The sequence below is a fragment of the Mchenga conophoros genome, linkage group LG4 (assembly GCF_057382185.1).
Source record: "Mchenga conophoros isolate Kocher_MC1m ecotype Shallow Benthic linkage group LG4, M_conophoros_male_GT1.1, whole genome shotgun sequence".
Lineage (NCBI taxonomy): Eukaryota > Metazoa > Chordata > Actinopteri > Cichliformes > Cichlidae > Mchenga > Mchenga conophoros.
In genome coordinates, this window is record NC_140529.1 from 24,521,966 (window position 1) to 24,540,618 (window position 18,653).

The 18,653-nt window shown below is 37.8% G+C and overlaps 1 protein-coding gene across 1 annotated transcript in view; it reads right to left on the minus strand.

The window, feature by feature from the left end:
• Nucleotides 1-2,788: 2,788 nt before the first annotated feature.
• The window catches only part of LOC146576135 (nuclear GTPase SLIP-GC-like), a 41,938-nt gene continuing 26,073 nt past the window's right edge, over nt 2,789-18,653 (minus strand). Inside the window, exons 12-22 of the mRNA XM_085271192.1 lie at nt 8,078-8,132; nt 7,900-7,987; nt 7,672-7,793; nt 6,794-6,970; nt 6,550-6,704; nt 6,314-6,431; nt 6,075-6,183; nt 4,783-4,913; nt 4,581-4,662; nt 4,411-4,493; nt 2,789-3,946 (exon numbers count right to left, since the gene is read on the minus strand). Coding sequence (XP_085127318.1) covers nt 4,420-4,493; nt 4,581-4,662; nt 4,783-4,913; nt 6,075-6,183; nt 6,314-6,431; nt 6,550-6,704; nt 6,794-6,970; nt 7,672-7,793; nt 7,900-7,987; nt 8,078-8,132 — 1,111 coding nt within the window. The 3' untranslated portion in view covers nt 2,789-3,946; nt 4,411-4,419. The remainder of the gene's footprint in view (nt 3,947-4,410; nt 4,494-4,580; nt 4,663-4,782; nt 4,914-6,074; nt 6,184-6,313; nt 6,432-6,549; nt 6,705-6,793; nt 6,971-7,671; nt 7,794-7,899; nt 7,988-8,077; nt 8,133-18,653) is intronic.

Consider the following 18,653-nt stretch of genomic DNA (forward strand, 5'->3'; position numbering starts at 1 on the left):
TATTCTGAATATTTTTTCATGAACTATAAACTACATTCACTCCTACAGGAGAAAGCCAAGTGCACCAAAGAGAGAGTGGCTCTTTCTGCTACCACACAGAGGTCTCTAGACAGGAAAAAGTAGTAAGACATAGAAATAGAAACACATGTTTTACATTAATGCTGCTGAGATCCAGTGATCAGTGGTGCATGTGGTACTTCTTTAGGGTTGGTGAATCTCCAGCACAGACTAGAAAGATGCAGCAGAAGCCAGATGCCCCGCTACCAACAGGTGTGGGACACGGCTGTGGGATTTTATTACTTTTTAATTCATTTTGTGTTTCCCTCTATGTAATTTCTGGATTATATTCCCCAGACGTTATTTACATACATTTAGTATCCCTTTCCTGGAATCTTGAAGCCAAGCCAAGGACAAACAATTTGTGCCCCCAGGACAACTTAACCGTCAGGGGCAAGTCTGTACTGGTCCAGATTGTAAAACAACTTTATAACACAACCATTTCCTGAAGTCATTTTCTAGATAATCATTCTTTCTCAGTGCATTGTCCACCAAGATTTAAATGTTTTTTTCTATTAATTAATTAGAATTGTAAAATCATTTGTCACATATTAATAAAAGTAGCAGTCTTCAGACACACCCTGCTTTTGACTTAATTAAAGTCACCACAGTGTGACTTTTTTCTCTTAGGAGCTGGTACAGAAAGACCCCAGAGGAGAGGGTGAAGCGCTCGGAGAACCTGAAGAAGCAACACTCGCTGGGCTAATTCATGACAAAACATGCCCCGACCTGTGACCTGCTAACCACATGATTGTCCTTCAGTTAGCTTTGGAAATTCACATGAATGTATTCACACACAAAAACACGATCACAGCGCTGTTGGTTTCTGTTGGTCACTGTTGCTACTCACCGAAATTATTAGTTTCAACAGCTGATTGTTATGATGAAGAAAAGAATAAGTAGCTGTAGTTAAATGTGAGCCACAAGAAGCTCAATTGAAAACACGTAAAAACATTTCTGTGCCTGAGTACTCTGCCTTTGTTGTCTGTCATGTTTTAGCATGCATATATTTTATATCAAGTGCTTATAGCTGTAAGTTGCACACAGACAGTCACATAATGTAGTTGTTCTGAAAATACAATATTTTAATGTATATGATTTATTCCTTCAAGGGCTTTAATTACCAGTTCGTGCATTGTTTTGTTCTTTATGCTAAGTGTACTATAAAATGTATAGTACTCTGAGTCTGACTCTGAGTCGTATCAGGGTGTTTTAGTATTTGGTTTAAATGCCTAATGAAACGGAAAAAGGATAAATATCTGTGTTTACACTCTGGCATGCTGTTACATTAATGTAGCTTCACACGACCACAGATGCACAGCCGGCATTCAGTGTGGACTTTGTTTCAGAAATGACTGAAGAAAAATAAATTTACAAGACCAAGAAACAATATAAGACATTTTAATGAAATAGTATTTCTGAAATATTGTGTGAACTGATGCGTTCACTGCAGCACCACACTGACTTCATATTTGTGCACTTGTAGCATTCAGCATTGATGTTTTTCTCCCACATTGCTGTGTGTGTCTTTTAAACGATGATTTATTTCATTTAAAATGTCAGATTGTCTTTTTTCTTCAATGTCCAGAATAAAATCTGAAATTATTTAAATTTTCATTGAATTTAATTCACAATACAGTTAGGTTAGTTTAGCTAGGTTATAATTTAACTATAACTTAGCCATAAGTTTTTGACATGAGCTTCTTTTCTGTTGTTTGCTTTACCGATGTTTCATGACCCAGTAAATACGTTCAGCATGGTTTCAAACAAGGATCCTACTTAGATATTTAATTCTGGCCTATTATAATGTAATAAAGCCAAATATTAACAGTGGCCATGTTTATTTTTCAAAAATCTCTAAAAATAATTTACTGTATTTACACAAACTATGTAAAACATCATAAATAAAATATAATAAGGACAAAAATAAAATACTGATATACAGAAAATGTCCTTAGTTTTAGATTGTAGAGTAATTTTTGTGTAGTGTTTAAAACTACAGTAGTGTGAAAACGTATTTGTCACCTACCTGATTTTTTTTTTCTTGTATGTTTGTCACATTTTAATGTTTCAAATCCTCAAACGGGGGATTTAGGAAGGAACGCTGGTTTGAATGGGGAGTCGAGGAGGGCATTTACGTGAAAAGGCAAAGATCATCTCTGAATCGAGGAGGGGGTTTAAGGGTACATCTTTCGCCATCTTACAATGCTGTGATTGTAGACATTCCCAAAGTCTGTGATTGGTACTCAAGGCAACTAATCAATGGTCATGACAATTTGCATATTAATGATCAAGAAACTGACCTCGCAGTCCATTGTTTATTCAGTGGGCTAGTTTCAGTCCTTGTGCAATGTGCTGTTTATAAGGTTGGAGAAACCTGCAGTCAGCTGAGACTGAAGAAGTCACTTGGATAAGGATGTTTCTCCCTCTGACGCTACGTCCAGATGAACAGAATCAACCTTTTGGGACCTTCATTTAGAAACTCCATTTTGTCTTTACTAGTATTATTTTTGTTTGATTTGTAAATTTGTTTGCTGTTCTGAAACACTGAAGTATGACAAACACAAAAATAGGAAATCAGGAAAGGAGTAAACACTTTTTCACACCACTGTATGTTTGTCACGCAATGCAATCAATTTTTTGGTGATTTTAGGGTAAAAAGATCTGGGTTAAAAAAAAAACTGTTTCTATCTAATAATTACAAAAAATATTTTCTTGCACGTAAGATTTATTGAACAGTATACAATATCAAATGCATGCATTCTTTTAGAATCAGTACAGATGAAGCAAGAAAACTAAATGATATACTAGCTGCATCACAGTGTGCTGGATTAATTAACATTTAAATGCTCTATGCAACAATCTCAGTTTGGTTCATCTTTTTCTTCAACAACTGTATGGTCACTTAAAATTATGAGATGTAAATATCTTTGTATCACCAGTGTAATAAAGGAAGCACCTTAGTACCTTTTTGTAATGACATCACTAAGGTTACAGGAAACATGACAGTAAATGCTAAACGTGAATGAACTGTTTCATGAAGAAATAAAGTATGGTGGGTGGAAGAAACACGAGAGAATTACTGAAGACAAAAATCAAAACAGGAATTTAACAATATGCACAGAAGTAATTAAAATTTTAAACATTTAACGTAACAAAAAATAACAAAGAAACAACCTAAACCTAAACTCAAACTGTAATATATTCACCAATAATTCCAAACCCAGAAAAAGCAAAATGGCAGGGAGATGACAGAAGTAGCTGATGATTTCCTACAGCTTTACTTAGAGCCATTTCTCACTATTTGTCATGTACACATATTGTATAACTGCAACAAACAAGTATTTGTCATTAGAACTGTGATGTAAAATTGGTACCTTTTCAGTGCTGGATGAGGCTCAATGTTTAACTGATAAGCACTTACATTAAAATAAATGTTCCCATCCCAATGAACCAACAGTATACACGTCAACTTAAAACATTAAATTATGATATTTAAAACAAGCAAAAAAATCAAAATGCTTTTGGAAACTGTAATCTCAGACTCTTACAATTAAAATCATAAATCTCAGGTTTGAATGGAGAATGCATTACATGTCTTCACGCTCTGCTATAAGGGATTAAAAACTACAACAAATTTTTAAAAAGAAAGAAATCAAAACATGATTTAGACCCTCGTGATTAACACCTTAATATTAGCAGTTTTAATTGATATCTATAATATTCAAGATGCTTTTTCTATAAAATTCATTAAAAAGTCAAAAGTACACATCAACACAACATTAAAAGAGAGCAAAACAAATATTACTGTGATAATATGTAAAGACCTCGTGTCTCTAATCAGTGTTTCCTCAGGGATGTCCTGTGGGTTATCAGGCCTCAGCTGTTTCTGTGGAGCAAATGAAAAATGGGTGCTGGATGGATCAGTTAAATTTAAATAAAAACCAGTGCTGTCACCGTTAATCTCGTTAACGTGAACCGATCCATGTTAACACGTCAAAACTGGCAAATCCCCGTTAACGAGTTAACGAAGATTAGTCCCTGTGAGGGGTTAGAAGTTCACGCTAACGCCGTCATCACGACTAATACGATTAATAATTAACTCATCTGGACAACACTCTGACTCAAAATCCTCTGAATGTTTCTGTCAATGCATTTCAGGCAGTTTGTCCGAAATTTGTCTATTCTGCACTACAGATGGGTTGAGTGCATTAAAAATGTTTATCGTGTTAACTTTGATGACGTGTATTAACATGATTAATGCTAACAGCACTAAAAACATTGTTCAAAATAATCAGAAAAATAGTTCATGATCACAGCCTTTTAAACAATTTGTGACATTTTAAGATTTACCCAGTGTGGTTACTTTTTTTCATCTTGATCGCCATTAAGTTCATCACAGTGTTTCTTCACCATCTCAAGATGTTCCAAAACATCTAAAAACAAAGTATTTGTTTTTATTAAATATTTATTGTTAGTGTTTGTATTGAGAGGATTCCTAATACTTTATATATTCTGTTTACCTGGCAGTGAGCAGGCCTCAGTCTTGAGTGAGTGTTCAATGGAATCCTCCATGGTTTCCTCCAGTGTCCTCAGGACAGTTTCCTAATTTATCATCAAAACCTTTGTTACTTTTTAAATAGGCAACTATTGAATCCAAGAATAACTGGACAAGAGATAAATTATTGGTTTGATATGTTTCAAGACTGCTTGGAAAAAAAAAACCTTCAAATCGTTCAACTGCTCCAACATGGCATTTTTTGCCTCTTCAAACATGTCCATCTTTGACTCCACATGTCTCTCAATAGTGTCCCTCATCCTCTTCAGGGAGCCTGCTCCTTCAAATGCTGCTGCTTCTACAAGGAGACAATCATTTTCATGCACAGTTGAATAGAAATACCGAATTTTTCTAACCATAAGGCGCATCGGATCATAAGGCGCATTAAGCAAAACAAAACAGTAAGATAAGTCAAACTTTACTCAACTCATTCTTCTTGGTTCCTCCACTTCCGTATGTGAAATGTGAAAATGAAAATTACCTGAAGCGCCTCAATGCTATGCTTTATATTAACCAAAATGTCATATAACTGTATAGTGTAGTATTAAGTGGACACGGCCCTGATAATAAAGGCATTAGACTACGTATCCTTTAGTGGTAGAATGTTGGAGACTCTCGCTCACAGTTGTCTGTAGAAGTAGATAACAGGGAATCATCTCTCAGTGGAAATGTACTAGAATACTGTGGTTTAGACTAGAGTGAGACAGCTTGTAATAAAACTGTTATTACAGTTTTATTACGGCGGTGACAATCCAGCAAAGTGGAAGCATCTTGTCCTCCTTCCTGTATCCTGACCGATACACCATCTTGTTAGCTGCTAAACCTAAAAGAACTAGCCCTCACCTAACACTTCTCAACATTCAGTAACCCTACAAAAGTCACTGCTGTTTAGTTTTCTCTCTTCATTTATGTCTGAAGTGATAGCAGAGCTATACGTTTTGATTTTTTGAGAAATCTCTCAGTCAGAACATGGTATATCACATTTAGGTGGAAACTAGTGAGCTAACGTCCTGCAAACTTCTAACCCAGTTAAATTTGATAAATTTTGTTTTCATGGATGTCTGGATGTTAAACTTAATTGTTACACCTGGAAAAGCAGCGACAGTGACCATTTTATTAAAGATGAAAGAATTCAGACAGCTTTTAATTCTCAGTGATGCTGCACTGTTTGACTTTGGAACCTGAAGCGGCGTTTGGGCCCAGATTACTCTGTGAGGCTCCTGACTGCGGTAGCCGCAGTGTTCAGACAATCCATCAAGCGGTGCGGCTTCGTAGCTTACCAAAGTCGTACTAAAACATTTTTTGACAGATTTTTGAATGCCGTGTACCACATGAAACGGTTGGAGGTCAGTAAGCACAACCAGAATTCATACATAAGGCGCACCGGATTTTTGAGAAACTAAAGGATTTTAAGTGTGCCTTATAGTGCAAAAAATAAGGTAATTCACCTCTTTCTTACCTTTGTAGCATCCTTTCATGTTACTCCTGATTGTCTCTGTCAGACTGTTGTAGATCAATTTCTTTTGTGTGAGGATGGTTTTGTTGAGCTTTGTCTTCATTTTTTTTTCCTTAGAAACATGAAATACAGATTAACATTATTTAAAACAGCATTAAGGTAAAATAACACAAGTTCAGTGTTTGAATGACTTTCTAATAATAGCTAAGCTAACAGGTTCATGGATAGAGAAGTTCTTTTACCTCGGTCTGGAGAAATGTCAGTTGCAGTTCGACATTTTTGTACTTTTCAATCAGTGAATCAGTGCTGAGTGAAAACGCATCAATGGCCCCATTGAAATTTCCACATTTTAGGTCGTTTCTGAATGGGGCAAAGATGTGGTTTATAATAGCAGTATTAGCAAGTTTATGATATAGTGCAATTTGGATACATGTATTGTTGTACATATTGGTGCTGTTCAGAATTAGATTATTCTCACGGGAAGGTCTTTCTGAATTTTTCATCAATGCTTTCAGTCAAACAAGACGCTAATATCATGTTGAGGTCTTTAGGTTTTCCTATCCTTGGTTTCTGGATGCCAACATTCCTAACTGCAGACTTTAGTGTCTTGTGAAAAGATCTGCCACTTGTTTTCTGAAACAAAACAGAATTTTTAATTTTTTTTAAACACATGGTCACAAAGTATCCTGAGGTTTTGTTCCAGTTGTAATTAAAACACATACACTGGGGTATAAGAAGGACCTCAGTTTTCTTTCACACAAACTTTGGGATTTTTCAACTCCGTCCCGTAGGTGTTGTTCAAAAGCTTTTGTAATGTCTTCAATTGCTTTTTTGACTCGATTAAGTTGGATGTTCAAGTTTCCCTCAAGGACTGCACACACATCGTTTTTTTGTTCAACCTGAAATACAAGAAAGATCATTATTTAAAGCAGTAAAACATCACATAATGGTTCTTTACTCATTTTTGAGGCGGTCTTGAGAAACCCAGGCTTTTAACAGGAATCTCATGCATAAGTTCAGTCAGATAGGTCTGTCATCATTTGTCTGCCTCTGTCTATTCGTTATGTCACTTCCATTTTTCCACACTATTGAACTCATTACTCTAGTCTGATCATTTTTTGCCTTCTGCAAATCAATCATCCTCTGTTCTCTGTGCTTTTATATGATCTTTTGTCATTCTGCATTTCAAACTCTCATTCATACAACTTGCTTCCTCCCCTTCATCACCTCAACCTTAAGTCAGAGCCCCATCCAAACTACCATCTTCACTACGCCAAGAATCCAGACTCTCGGGGTCCTGTCCTAACTCCCATCATTTCTGTGCTCTCATTGGTTCATTGGAGTCTAATTGGTAAATAACTATTTCATCAAATTCTGTTTCTCAATAAATAATATTCAGTTCTTCCAAATTATCTCTCCTTATTCAGTCACTATTAATATATTACCACATATAGATTTATGATGTCCAGTATCCCACATTTTCAGTGAATGGTAGGATATCTTACAATAGATGAATACACTTTAGTGGCTATGAACATTTTTATTTTCCGTATTTTTATGACTTTTAAGAAAATGAATAGGCTTTATTGCCTGCTCTTACCACTTCTCCACTTCTGGCCCCTTGAATCAAAGACAGAATCCCATAAGCTCCAGACACATAGTTTAATGTCTCTGAACGAGCGTCATTCAGATTTTTCAAAATTTCCTTAAGTTTTGGTATTTCTGTAAAAAAATTGAAAAGAAATATAAATCTGAGCAATAAATTTTCTGTTACACAAAAACATACCTTAAGTCACTGTATGTTCATTCATAAAGTGACTTCACCTACCATTGACATCTGGATTTACATTCTCCCCTTTGAGGAACTCTTTGGAGCTCACTGTGAAGACTTTGAAACGATCCTCACTGAAGTGATTCTGAGAACATTTTTGTTAGTCAGTTTTTACTTTTGAGGCAGTTTTAGAAGATATTTGTTTTTAGATTTTGCTGTCAGATTATAAATTTACCTTAATTAATTTCCGCTTTTTGAATTTCTTCATCACTGCGCTCTTGACTTCGTTTCTTTTAGAAAGGAAATAAAAATTGGATGCAAAAGTAATTTATTGTTACTGTAATGCAAAATTCAGATTATTCTCATTTAAGGTGTAAGGATAATATGCTGTAGGATTAAAGAAATTATTTTACTGCTACTGTTCATAACCATCATCTTTATTATTGCATTAATCAGCATTGCATTAAAGTATTTATCGAAGCTGTTAACATTACATTAAAGTCTGTATTAGAGGTGGTATCATAATCATATGATAATCCTTCATTGCAGGAGCAACTGTAATCATTTTATACACATTGCATTTTGGTGCTTATTAAAGAGTTGAAGCTCGGTCAGTTAATTGATGGTCAGAAGCCTCGTCCGGCGCGATGTCCGGCCGATCTATTGAGTAAAGTGGCCTAGAGCTATGGAAGGATTGCATACACGCTTACAATACATATATCACATATAATCTAGAAACAGGCCTGAATAAAGGCCTGAGTGTATTCAGCAACCTGCTGCGTTTGAATTTGCTTGGTAACAGATGACTCAGAATAAGTCAGGAAGTGTACTTCTAAAATGTCTTTGTTTCCTCTGTAAAGTGTGCATTTTTTGGTGGTTGTTTTGAGGAGCTGTCTGGATGAGGCTATTTGAATAACCAGGTTATTCATTGTTATCTTTTATTCATTTATAATCTTAATATTAAGCTTTGAGTAGTGGCATTTATTTAAAGCATTTATTCAATATATTACATATATAGTTTTAGTAGATTGTTACACATATGAGAGTGGCCTCTGTCTGGTTGTGAGTTTTAGTAGGTGAGGTGAGAGGTGAAACAAAGTGCAATTGAGATCGGGAGACATATACACACACATCTTAGGTAGATTCATTTCTAGGTAAGAGTTCAGACATATTTTTCTTGCAACTGCATTTTCAGTCTGCAGAATTGACAGTTTTTGTTGCAGAGCATGCCCTGAGGTTTTGGAGAAGCGAGAGTGCTACAGGAAAGGCACCTGGCATGGAGATGGAGGCGACGTTCTTTTCACTGTGTCAAAAGTCGTCACCAGAACATTTGTGGTTTTGAAACTTATGCATGTATTGTATCTGCTTGACGCATGAGGGGGCGTCATAAACATTCCCTGATGGTATAAAAACAACTGATTGTGTATTGTTCGAGTGAGATCGATGCTGTCTGCGTACAGTGTTCATCTCCCACACGTGTGTTCATTAAAATCATCGTTTGACTTAACCCTCCTGGACCAGTGTTGTGATTTTGAACCTGTTAGATTATAATATTATTTTATGCCATGTTATACCCCTAATTAAAGATTGTGAATTATTATGTAGTTTTAGTTTGCATTATTCTCCTGAATTAGAAGAAGCTGATAACTATTGCATTAGTTAAACTGATTTGCATTACATTAAACTGCTGACTTGTTGTGAATGAATGATATTGTTTATGATGCATTATACTGCTGAGTTATAAGAAATGCTGTTTGCAGAAAAGTCATCGCCTTATTTGTCTGATTAGAAGAGAACAGAATATGCTGGAGTTTTCTGCCCCATCTCAGCAGGAGCAGATAAACGGGGAGCCAAGGTCGTAGCTTAGGCGCTGTGTGAAAGAAAGCATGTGAATGTTTAGGCTTTTTATGATAAGGGGGAGGCACCAGAGGCTATAACAGTTTGAGCAATGCTCCACCATTTTGAGATCTGATGCTGTCTGCATACAGTTTCCATCTCCCACGTGTGTGATCATTAAAATCATCGTTTGACTCAACCCGACCGGACCAGTGTTGTTATTGTGGTTTTTCTCTTGTCTCCATCCCCAATATTTTTGAACCTTAACATTTTGGGGCTCGTCCTGTGGTGTTGGGGTGGAATTTAAAAGTTTGGACGGTCCGAGGTTGTCGAACGGACAGGCACGAGCCAGTGGTCTGACGTGAGTGGGCATAAGCCGGCTTATCTAAAGGTAAGGCACTACCTGTTGAATTATTTCCAAAGTGTGCCAAATTGGATATGACTAAATTAAAGTCTACTCACTGAAATTACTGGTAGAGGGTCTGTTTTGATTGTGATGAGGATCCGCGTGTGTTATGCAGTTAAAGTCGGCTAAGAGTCTTTAATGAAGTTGAAAAAGTATGAAATGCTGGGTTAGAGTCCCAAGGAAATGAAAGAAATGCTGGGTTAGAGTCCCAAGGCATTGAGATAAAGGCTCAAGTAGTTTGTTAGGGAATTGGTCATGTTGTTGGTTAAAGTCCAAATTGGTTATAAGTGTGGTCCTGTGTGATTATAAGTGAGGGTTGGCTCCATTGACCTCTAGGTGGGACTTGCCTTAGTCAGACTCTTGTTTTAGGGTGTTGACTGTTGTTTCAAATTGTTATAAATTATTATAGGACGGCACTGGAAGATGCTAAGAAGCGCATAGCCCGGAGGTTACGCTCCCTCCTGGCCGTGGACGCGCGGTCTTGACCTGTCGGCGAACAGGGTTAGTTCAGTTTGGCTTATCTGTGGGGTACAGGGCATCCTGAAATAAGCTAGGAGTTAGATTCTCCTCACCGTTTGGAACGGTGTGATGTGCTTTTTTGGACAAAGTTAAATTGAGTTAGGGATTTTAGAAGTTAGGTCAGAAACGGTTCCAGAAGTAACAGATACTGTTTAATTGATTACAAAAAAGTTACCTTTCTTCGGTTGGACCCGTTATGGTTAAATTTGTCGAAATTTGTTAGGTGCTGCATCTGTCAGGCCTGTCAGTGATTGTAAATATAAGACGTCTTTGTAATATAAAATAAAAGAGTTTTCTCTGAGCTTTGTGTGAGATTGTGGGTGAGGTGCAGCTGCAGCGCTGCGAGCTATTTTTAGATTGTGTGTGAACATGCAAATGAGCTGTGACGCGCACAGAGGACTTTTGTTGCTGTTTAGCATGTTTTTGAGCTTTATAATTATGAGTTGCAAACAATGATACATGCCTGTAATTAAAACTCTGATTTTGCTGATTATAATATTACAAATAAGGTTTTGAGTGACTAGCGTGTGAATGATGTTGGGTTTTAAAACTGAAACTCAGAGAGGAGTGTGTTGGGAGACTGGCATGTAGTCTGCAGTGCAAAGGTGGGCGTCTTGCCTGCTGGTCTATTTAACAGTGATGAAAATGATATTAAATAAATCTCTCAGTGTGTTGATACAGGTGGCTACGGGCCTGGACCAACTGCCCCCACAAGCACAGCGGCCGAAGCAAATTATAGTAATGGAAACCAAACTCAGCAAGAATCAGCAGCGGTGAAAAAGACAGCAGCTAGCAGAGAATTAAAGGAGAAATTAAGAGAAGTTTTAACACATAAAATTGGGGCCAACAGACTTGTGGAGGTTGGGAAGGCGTCCGGAGCATCACAACAAAAAGGTGAAACAAAAACACACACAAGCAGAGAAATGTGTGAGAGAGAGGCACGTGCTAGAGAAATGCCTCGTTTGAGAAAAAAACTTTAAATTAGCCCATTTACAAACGCACATACACGCAATGAAGAAACAGCTTACACCCATGAACACGTGAAGATTTTCCAGCAAGTAAAGCAGTGAAACTTAACATATACCCGCCGTTAAATAATAAAGTTTATCCACTACTAACAAATAAACTCCTTGGGTTGCAGGACAACAACTTAACTTCAAAAAAAAAAAAAAAGACACGACAAATTTAGTGGTTAATAAAAGTCAAATTGTGACATGTTTTCTGCTGATTGATTAATACAAGTGATTACTAAATGAAAGAAAATTCCAATTTTTTGTGCTTTTAAACATGATCTTAAGAATTTTAACATGTACCTGTGTTGTCCTGTCAGCTTAGTGGGTCATGAGTGGATTATATGGAGAGAAAAAACAAAAAAAGGGGGAGAGAAGGCTGACACAGGGCCTGGTCCCGTTGTTTCTCCCCCCTCTGAATAACGCAGCCAAAATAACATCATTTTCCTGTTCATCTGTTTTTGTTTTGTTTTTGTTTTGTTTTTTCTCTTTATGCTTGATTACAGGCTGCTTTGTCACCCGGAAAAGCCGAGGCTGACCCCGGACTCCTGCTCTCCCCCCTACCATCTTTGCTCTCTCCTTTACCATCTTTGATGTGACCCTGACCAAATGCTAAAGCAGCTGGACCCACAACAACAACTTGAAAACGTCAACAGTGCTGCAGGAAAACGATCTCATGCAGCAGAGACGGAGAGCGTTAAATCCAAGGCCCGTTTCACTACACGGGGAGATTTCCATCAGCGTCTTTTCTTTCTGAGAAGACTGAGAAAGGCCCGGCTCCCACCACCGATTCTGACCACCTTATATAGAGGAACTATCAAGAGCATCCTGAGCAGCTGTATCACTGTCTGGTTTGGGAACAGCACCATGCCGGACAGACAAGCTCTACAGAGGGTTGTGCAATCAGAAGAGCGCACCATCCGCTCCGAGCTCCCTGACCTGCACTCAATCTACAGCAGGCGGTGCTGGACCAAGACCAGGAAGATCGTGAAGGACCTCAGCCATCCCAACAACAGACTGTTCTCTCTGTTGCTGTGTACGTGACAAATAAACATCTGGATTTGGAAAACGAGGCACTCGCAAAGCCACCAGCATTGTGCCTGATCGGACACACCCCTCTCACACACTCTTCACACTCTTGCCATATGGAAAAAGACAGCTTCAGCTGACAGAGCTGTGACGAGACGTCCATTAAGCCCAGATGAAAAGTGAGGCCGAGCAAAACAATGCTGACCTTAACCACTCTGCATTAAAACTGTGCAGGACAGTGACGGACCAACAATGATCGTCGGGCAGCAAAAAGGGCGTGCCAGAGACAGGAGGAGTAACTGAGGTCAAGAGGCACCTCAGAATGGACAAAACACCAGGAGAAAATAAGCTGAAGGCACAGGTGTCGGGGCTCGGCCAGGAGCTGACCTCTGAGAAGAGCCGAACAGCAGAGCCGCAAAAGGCCGTGGAGCAAAGCAAGGAAAACATCGATGGACTTGAATCTGAAGTGGACGGAAAAGATTGTGAGGTTTCTGCCCCTCAGTAAGAGCTCAAGGCATCAGAGCAGAAAACTGAGCATGTCTCAGGAGGAGCTGGCTGATTATCGAACCCATCAGACTTGGAGTCCCAGACACACGACTTGAAATCAGGCTCAGGACCTCAGCAAGGAGATGAGAACAAAGCAGAACGAGCAGCAGTGACAGGTGCTGAACTTTGACCTGAACAAAATCTTGACTTGGCTGGGAGAAACAGAGGAAGAGCTGGAGCAGCAGCGTAGACTGGAGCTTGGCACTGACATCCAGATGATTGAGCTGCGTATCAAAACCCTGAAGGAGCTACAGAAGCAAAAGGGTCAAGTTAAGGAGGAGGGCAGGACCCCAGGGCACGCTTCAGGCCGTGGTTTACCCAGAACACCAGAACAGGAAAGTGATGAACACAAACACCCACACAAACACACACATCTACATTCACTGACTCAGAATGAAGAGAAACACACATATGAACATATACACTCGTTGATTGAGTGAGAAATGACACACACATGTGCAAAAAAAAAAAAAAAAAATCGAAATGTTGATTCAATTCACTGAGAAGTGATCCACACACACACACATCTACAAGCTTGTGCAATGAAGAGTGATACACACACACACGCTGATGCAATGAAGAATGCTTTACTAACAAATGCTGCACACAAACATCCGAATATGGAGTCGGTCACAACAACAAAAAGCCATTGATTGTTTATTGGTTAAATGTTTTTTATGCCACACAGAGGGCATTTGTGTAGATTTAGGGGACAAGGTCTAAAGTAGTGTGGTTGTGAAAACAATGTCTGTGCGTAATGTCTGTTTATGGCTTAAGGCCTCCACTGAATTGTGTACTGTGCTTCACACAGCCTGATAAGGAGCAGTGGTACAGAGTGAAAATGATGAGTGAATGATGTGAGTTTTATTTCGGAGAGAATATGAAAAGGTTGTGTTGATTTGACTCAGTTGTTTAAGTTTCTGCCAAAGCAAAACATTTGTGTGTAACCAGTGTCCACTATTGAATCAAGTCAATCCAACATGTCTTTGTCAGTGAAAAAAGGAGTTACGGTGCCTGTAGGCCTACACAATATAGTGTGTGAAGTTTTGGTTGATTTTTGGGTTTTGTTTGACACTAGGTTGATTCTATCAGTGAGGTTTGGATTGTTCTCTTTCTCTAACATAGAGAAAGAGGGTTTGATCTTTGGACATGTTTGCAATGGGCCCCAGTATCTGTTATTATATGAGTGTTTTATTGGTTACGTTTGTTTTTGCTTTTGTTACAGTGCACTGAGATAAGAACATCAGAGAGGTATGATCCACCGGTGGTGTTATTTTGGTATTTTGTGAGTTCCTGATTTAACAAATCAGCTCTTTAATCCAGGCCTGAGAGATTGAACTTTAAAGCGCTATAAAATATTCTTACTGAAAACAGTCGCAAAGTATTTTTTCTCCATGATTATAATGGGCTTGGGAGAAATTCACTTATATTGGACACTGATCCTGAAGCCCAAAAGGATTGCAGCGAGTCAATCCAGTCCAAAGAAGGAAACACAAACAAGGAACTGTTTCCTTTAAAATGATGACGTCATCTTGCTGGTGATGGAGCCTCGAATAGGTTGCGCGTGAGACTCCATTATCAGCAACTTCTGGTATGAATGTGTGTGGATGTATGTATGTGACTGGACTGTGATGGACTGACGACTAAAAGTTTTAACTGACTTGATATTGAGACAAAAACGGTGCCGACTTTAGGATTATTGAATGTCCACAGACAATTCACCCAGCCTGTAAAAGAAGGGTGGATGTTTTGTCTTGCTTTGTTTTGTTTGCAAGAACAGAAGAATGACAGAGACTAAAGAGCTGTAGCTTCACAGCAGTGTGAACTGCAGACTTAACCCTTTGGTCGCTAATTTTGAGTTACTGATGTTTGCATTAAGAAAATTGTGTTTTAGTAGCTGTGTTTTAATTAATGTATCATATTATATGGTTGGGAATGTTAAATGCTAAAGTGAAGAAAAGGTTTGATTCCACTCATGACTGAACATGTTATTATTAACCATAGTGGGTCACTGTAAAAAGTCAATTAATTTTTTTAGAGGTAAAAAAAAAACAAACAAAAAACCTCCACCGAGGTCTATCAATAACAGGGGAATGATAGACAGCCACACTCAAAATGGAGATATGTAATGATAAACACTGGTCCCTGTCTTTTAGGCGTTTTCTTGAAGTAGTCAACAATTTAAAAGTAAGATAAAATAACAGGGGCATGTGCTGAGGGGTGGTGCTGCACAAGAACAAGGGTAAAATAAAGAAAATATTGTTTTTAGTTTTGAGAAGTGCAAAATTAAAATGTACCATTACACTCAGAGGATCAATAGGAAGTTCGATATATGTTAATTTTGAATGAAGTACATGACTGGTGACTGTTCTGTCCTGAGCTTTTGTTTTTACAGCACCCGCTTGATCACACCAACAGTTTCTCGCCACCGAAGAGGGGTACTTGCAAAAAATAGAGAATGGGGAGGAATATCATCAAAACTGGAAAAAGGTAATCCCGAAAGGGGGTGATAACGCCATAACTTTCACTTATGGTCAAATTCTCAAAATTTGACCCCGAACTTGAAAAATTCTTCAAACATTTAGAGACAGAGTGGAGGTTTAGATCAACACATGTCACAAACCACATAAGGCTGGAGCATTTGAATCAAAAAAAGGTGAATTGATACACAGCAAAAATGTTGATCATATTAAGTATGTTTATTCAAGGGTGTAGAGAAGATTAGTATTATTAAAGACAACAAATGAAATAACGAAAACTAGAAGTGGAAAAAATTTGCGTTAACGGAAATAAAATCAAAACAAAAAGGAAAACTAACTAATACTGTAATGAAAGTTCACAAAATTAACTAGATTTATAGCAAAATGTGTTTAGTTGCATTGATAAGTATTTTCATTTTTTCTTTTCCTTTTTAAGATAAATCAAGTGTTGGGACGGTAAAATAAATGCATTACAAAAACAAAATTGTTTTTAACTAATTTTATTTAAATTTTACAACATGTGCACTACAGTGCACAAGGGGAGTTCATTGATCACGAATGTGAAACTAACAACATTCAAGAGCTATTTAAGAAGATTACATGTTCCACTGAAATTTTTGTAAGCAGGATATTAAAACTTATTTATATAACAATATCAAAAAATGTAGATCAGGGATCAACTTAGAAGTCACTGACACTTCACTAGCTGTAAGCCATTGGTTCAGGAACAAGTGATTGCACTGGGCTTTCTATTTCACAAAAGTCAATTTATTTATGATATCGGAGGAAGTACTGTGATTTTTTATTTTTATTTGGAGACACAAAAGAACATTTGGCACTTCCCACATCTCACATATGTTGCACCCATTCTACAACTGAAATGCCTTGGACTCTTAACCATTTCAGGCAAGTGGAGTGAACCATATTTTGCTACACTCTCATCGGATGGGGGCTTCCTTTTATTGATCTTTGGAAAGAACTCTTCATTACTGGTACTATTCAGGTCTTGTTCACATGTTTGTCCCAGGTTTTTCAGCCAAGAGGAGCTTGAACTCCAGATACTGTGAGTTCTTTTCACACATTGAGATCACTGATAACTTTTGGCAACGAAGTGATCTTGTAGAAACAATTAGGTGTCATGGATTCAGCTATAATTGCGACTCTTATTTTTTTACTTTACTGGAAAACATTTCTGCATTTTACCCATATTTTATTTTTAACTCAAAATCAAAATTCCAGAGTCTCCTACATGTTGGTTTTGCACCAGATAGGACAACAGATTTCAGGTGGCCCTGTGGTTTTCTCTATTACATGTGCCACTGCATCTCGATAATCTTTGTGTGGCTTCTAGTGGGTCCTGACCCTCTCATATTTTGAAAAAATCTATGTTTGAATCTCCCTCAATAATTCTGTTAAGAATTCTCTCCGCCTTTGTCAAAAGTTGTCTATTAGGAAAAAGTGAAATAAATATAAGTACAAAGTCCCAATGTGTAGAGCACACATTAATAAATTAGTCATGTTCTCTGTGAAACTAAATAAGCCTAATTCTTAAAGACCCCTCAACTTATTTACTAGATGTTTATTTTTTTGAATAAAATAAAAATCTGAGTTTAACAAAACATTTTAAATGTAAATATCAAGCTTACCTTCCTTTCTTCCATAAAATGTGCTTGTGGGCACGCCAGCCATTTTGAAAAGGTGGGAAAAACAATTGACAAGGCCACACCCCCACACATGTGATATAATTTTAAAGGTACTGTTGTCCTCTCTAAGAAATATCAGGACTTAGAGGAGTGGCAAGTAGAGTATGAGAGCTACAAGCAAAAACTAAATGTGTACTACAGTGCGCAAAAATGAATTACTGGGCCATCAGGGGGTTATGAGGGACATTTATGACACGAAAAATCCCACAAACCTTAAAGTGCACTTGAAAAGCTCACACAAGAAGGTTAACCTAGCTTACCTAGAAGACCTCATCAGGGGGAGCACTCTCCCCCTCCTTGAAGAGCTCCCCCACTCAACCCGCATCCCCCGAAAACAGCTAACCCCAGATAAGGCAGCGTGATGTATCCCGAGATAACAGGACTGGGACATCTAAATAAATGTGTGAAACAATCGCCTTCAAAAAGGTTATCAATTCACTTCAACCAAAATTAGGAACATTTGGTGCGGCAAGAGTTAATAGTGATTAGTCTCAACACCCAAGGATAACCAGAAGAGCATGATTGATATGATGGAACTGAGATTTTGTTACACTTAATTTTTGCAAAACACAACTAAAACTAAACTGAAACTAAGGAGTTTCAGAAAATAAAAACTAGACTAAACTAGCAAAGAATTGGTAAAAACTAATTACAACTGGAAAAATTGAAAATCTGGAGTTGAAACTAAATAAAAAATAACAACTAATGAAAATGGCGAAACGTTTAAAACCCTGGTGCAGAGATTGGCAAATCTGACCAGGAAACGTTATGAAATGGATTGTCAGAACAGTCAGCGTTAAAGCCACTTTTGACAGTCCATACGAGGATGGCATTGGACATCTTCGGGGCGGGAGAGGGTTGGGGAGAACAGGGGGAAATAAAATTAACAATTTAAAAGAGGCATTTACAGATGTTTAGGTATCAAGTGAAACGGGATAAAAGGGGGTGTTTTACTGTTATTTTTAATATCAGCATTATTATTGTATGAGAATCATGCAACAAGCATTGCATCGATGGTCATTTATTGAAGCTTTTGACCTTATACTAACATCTGTGTTCTGTGATTGTTATAACCTCTGATGAATCTTCCATTTACAGGTGTTAGGATAATGATATAATTTTTCATTGCAGGTGTAACCATGATCATTTTTATACATATTGCAACTTGTTGCTCATTGTAGAGTTGTGCTCAAGTTAATAAGGGTTAAAAGCTACAGTCAGCGTGAATGTCTGACTGATCTATTGAGGGAAAAGGCTTCGAGCATAGAAGGCCGCACGCGCT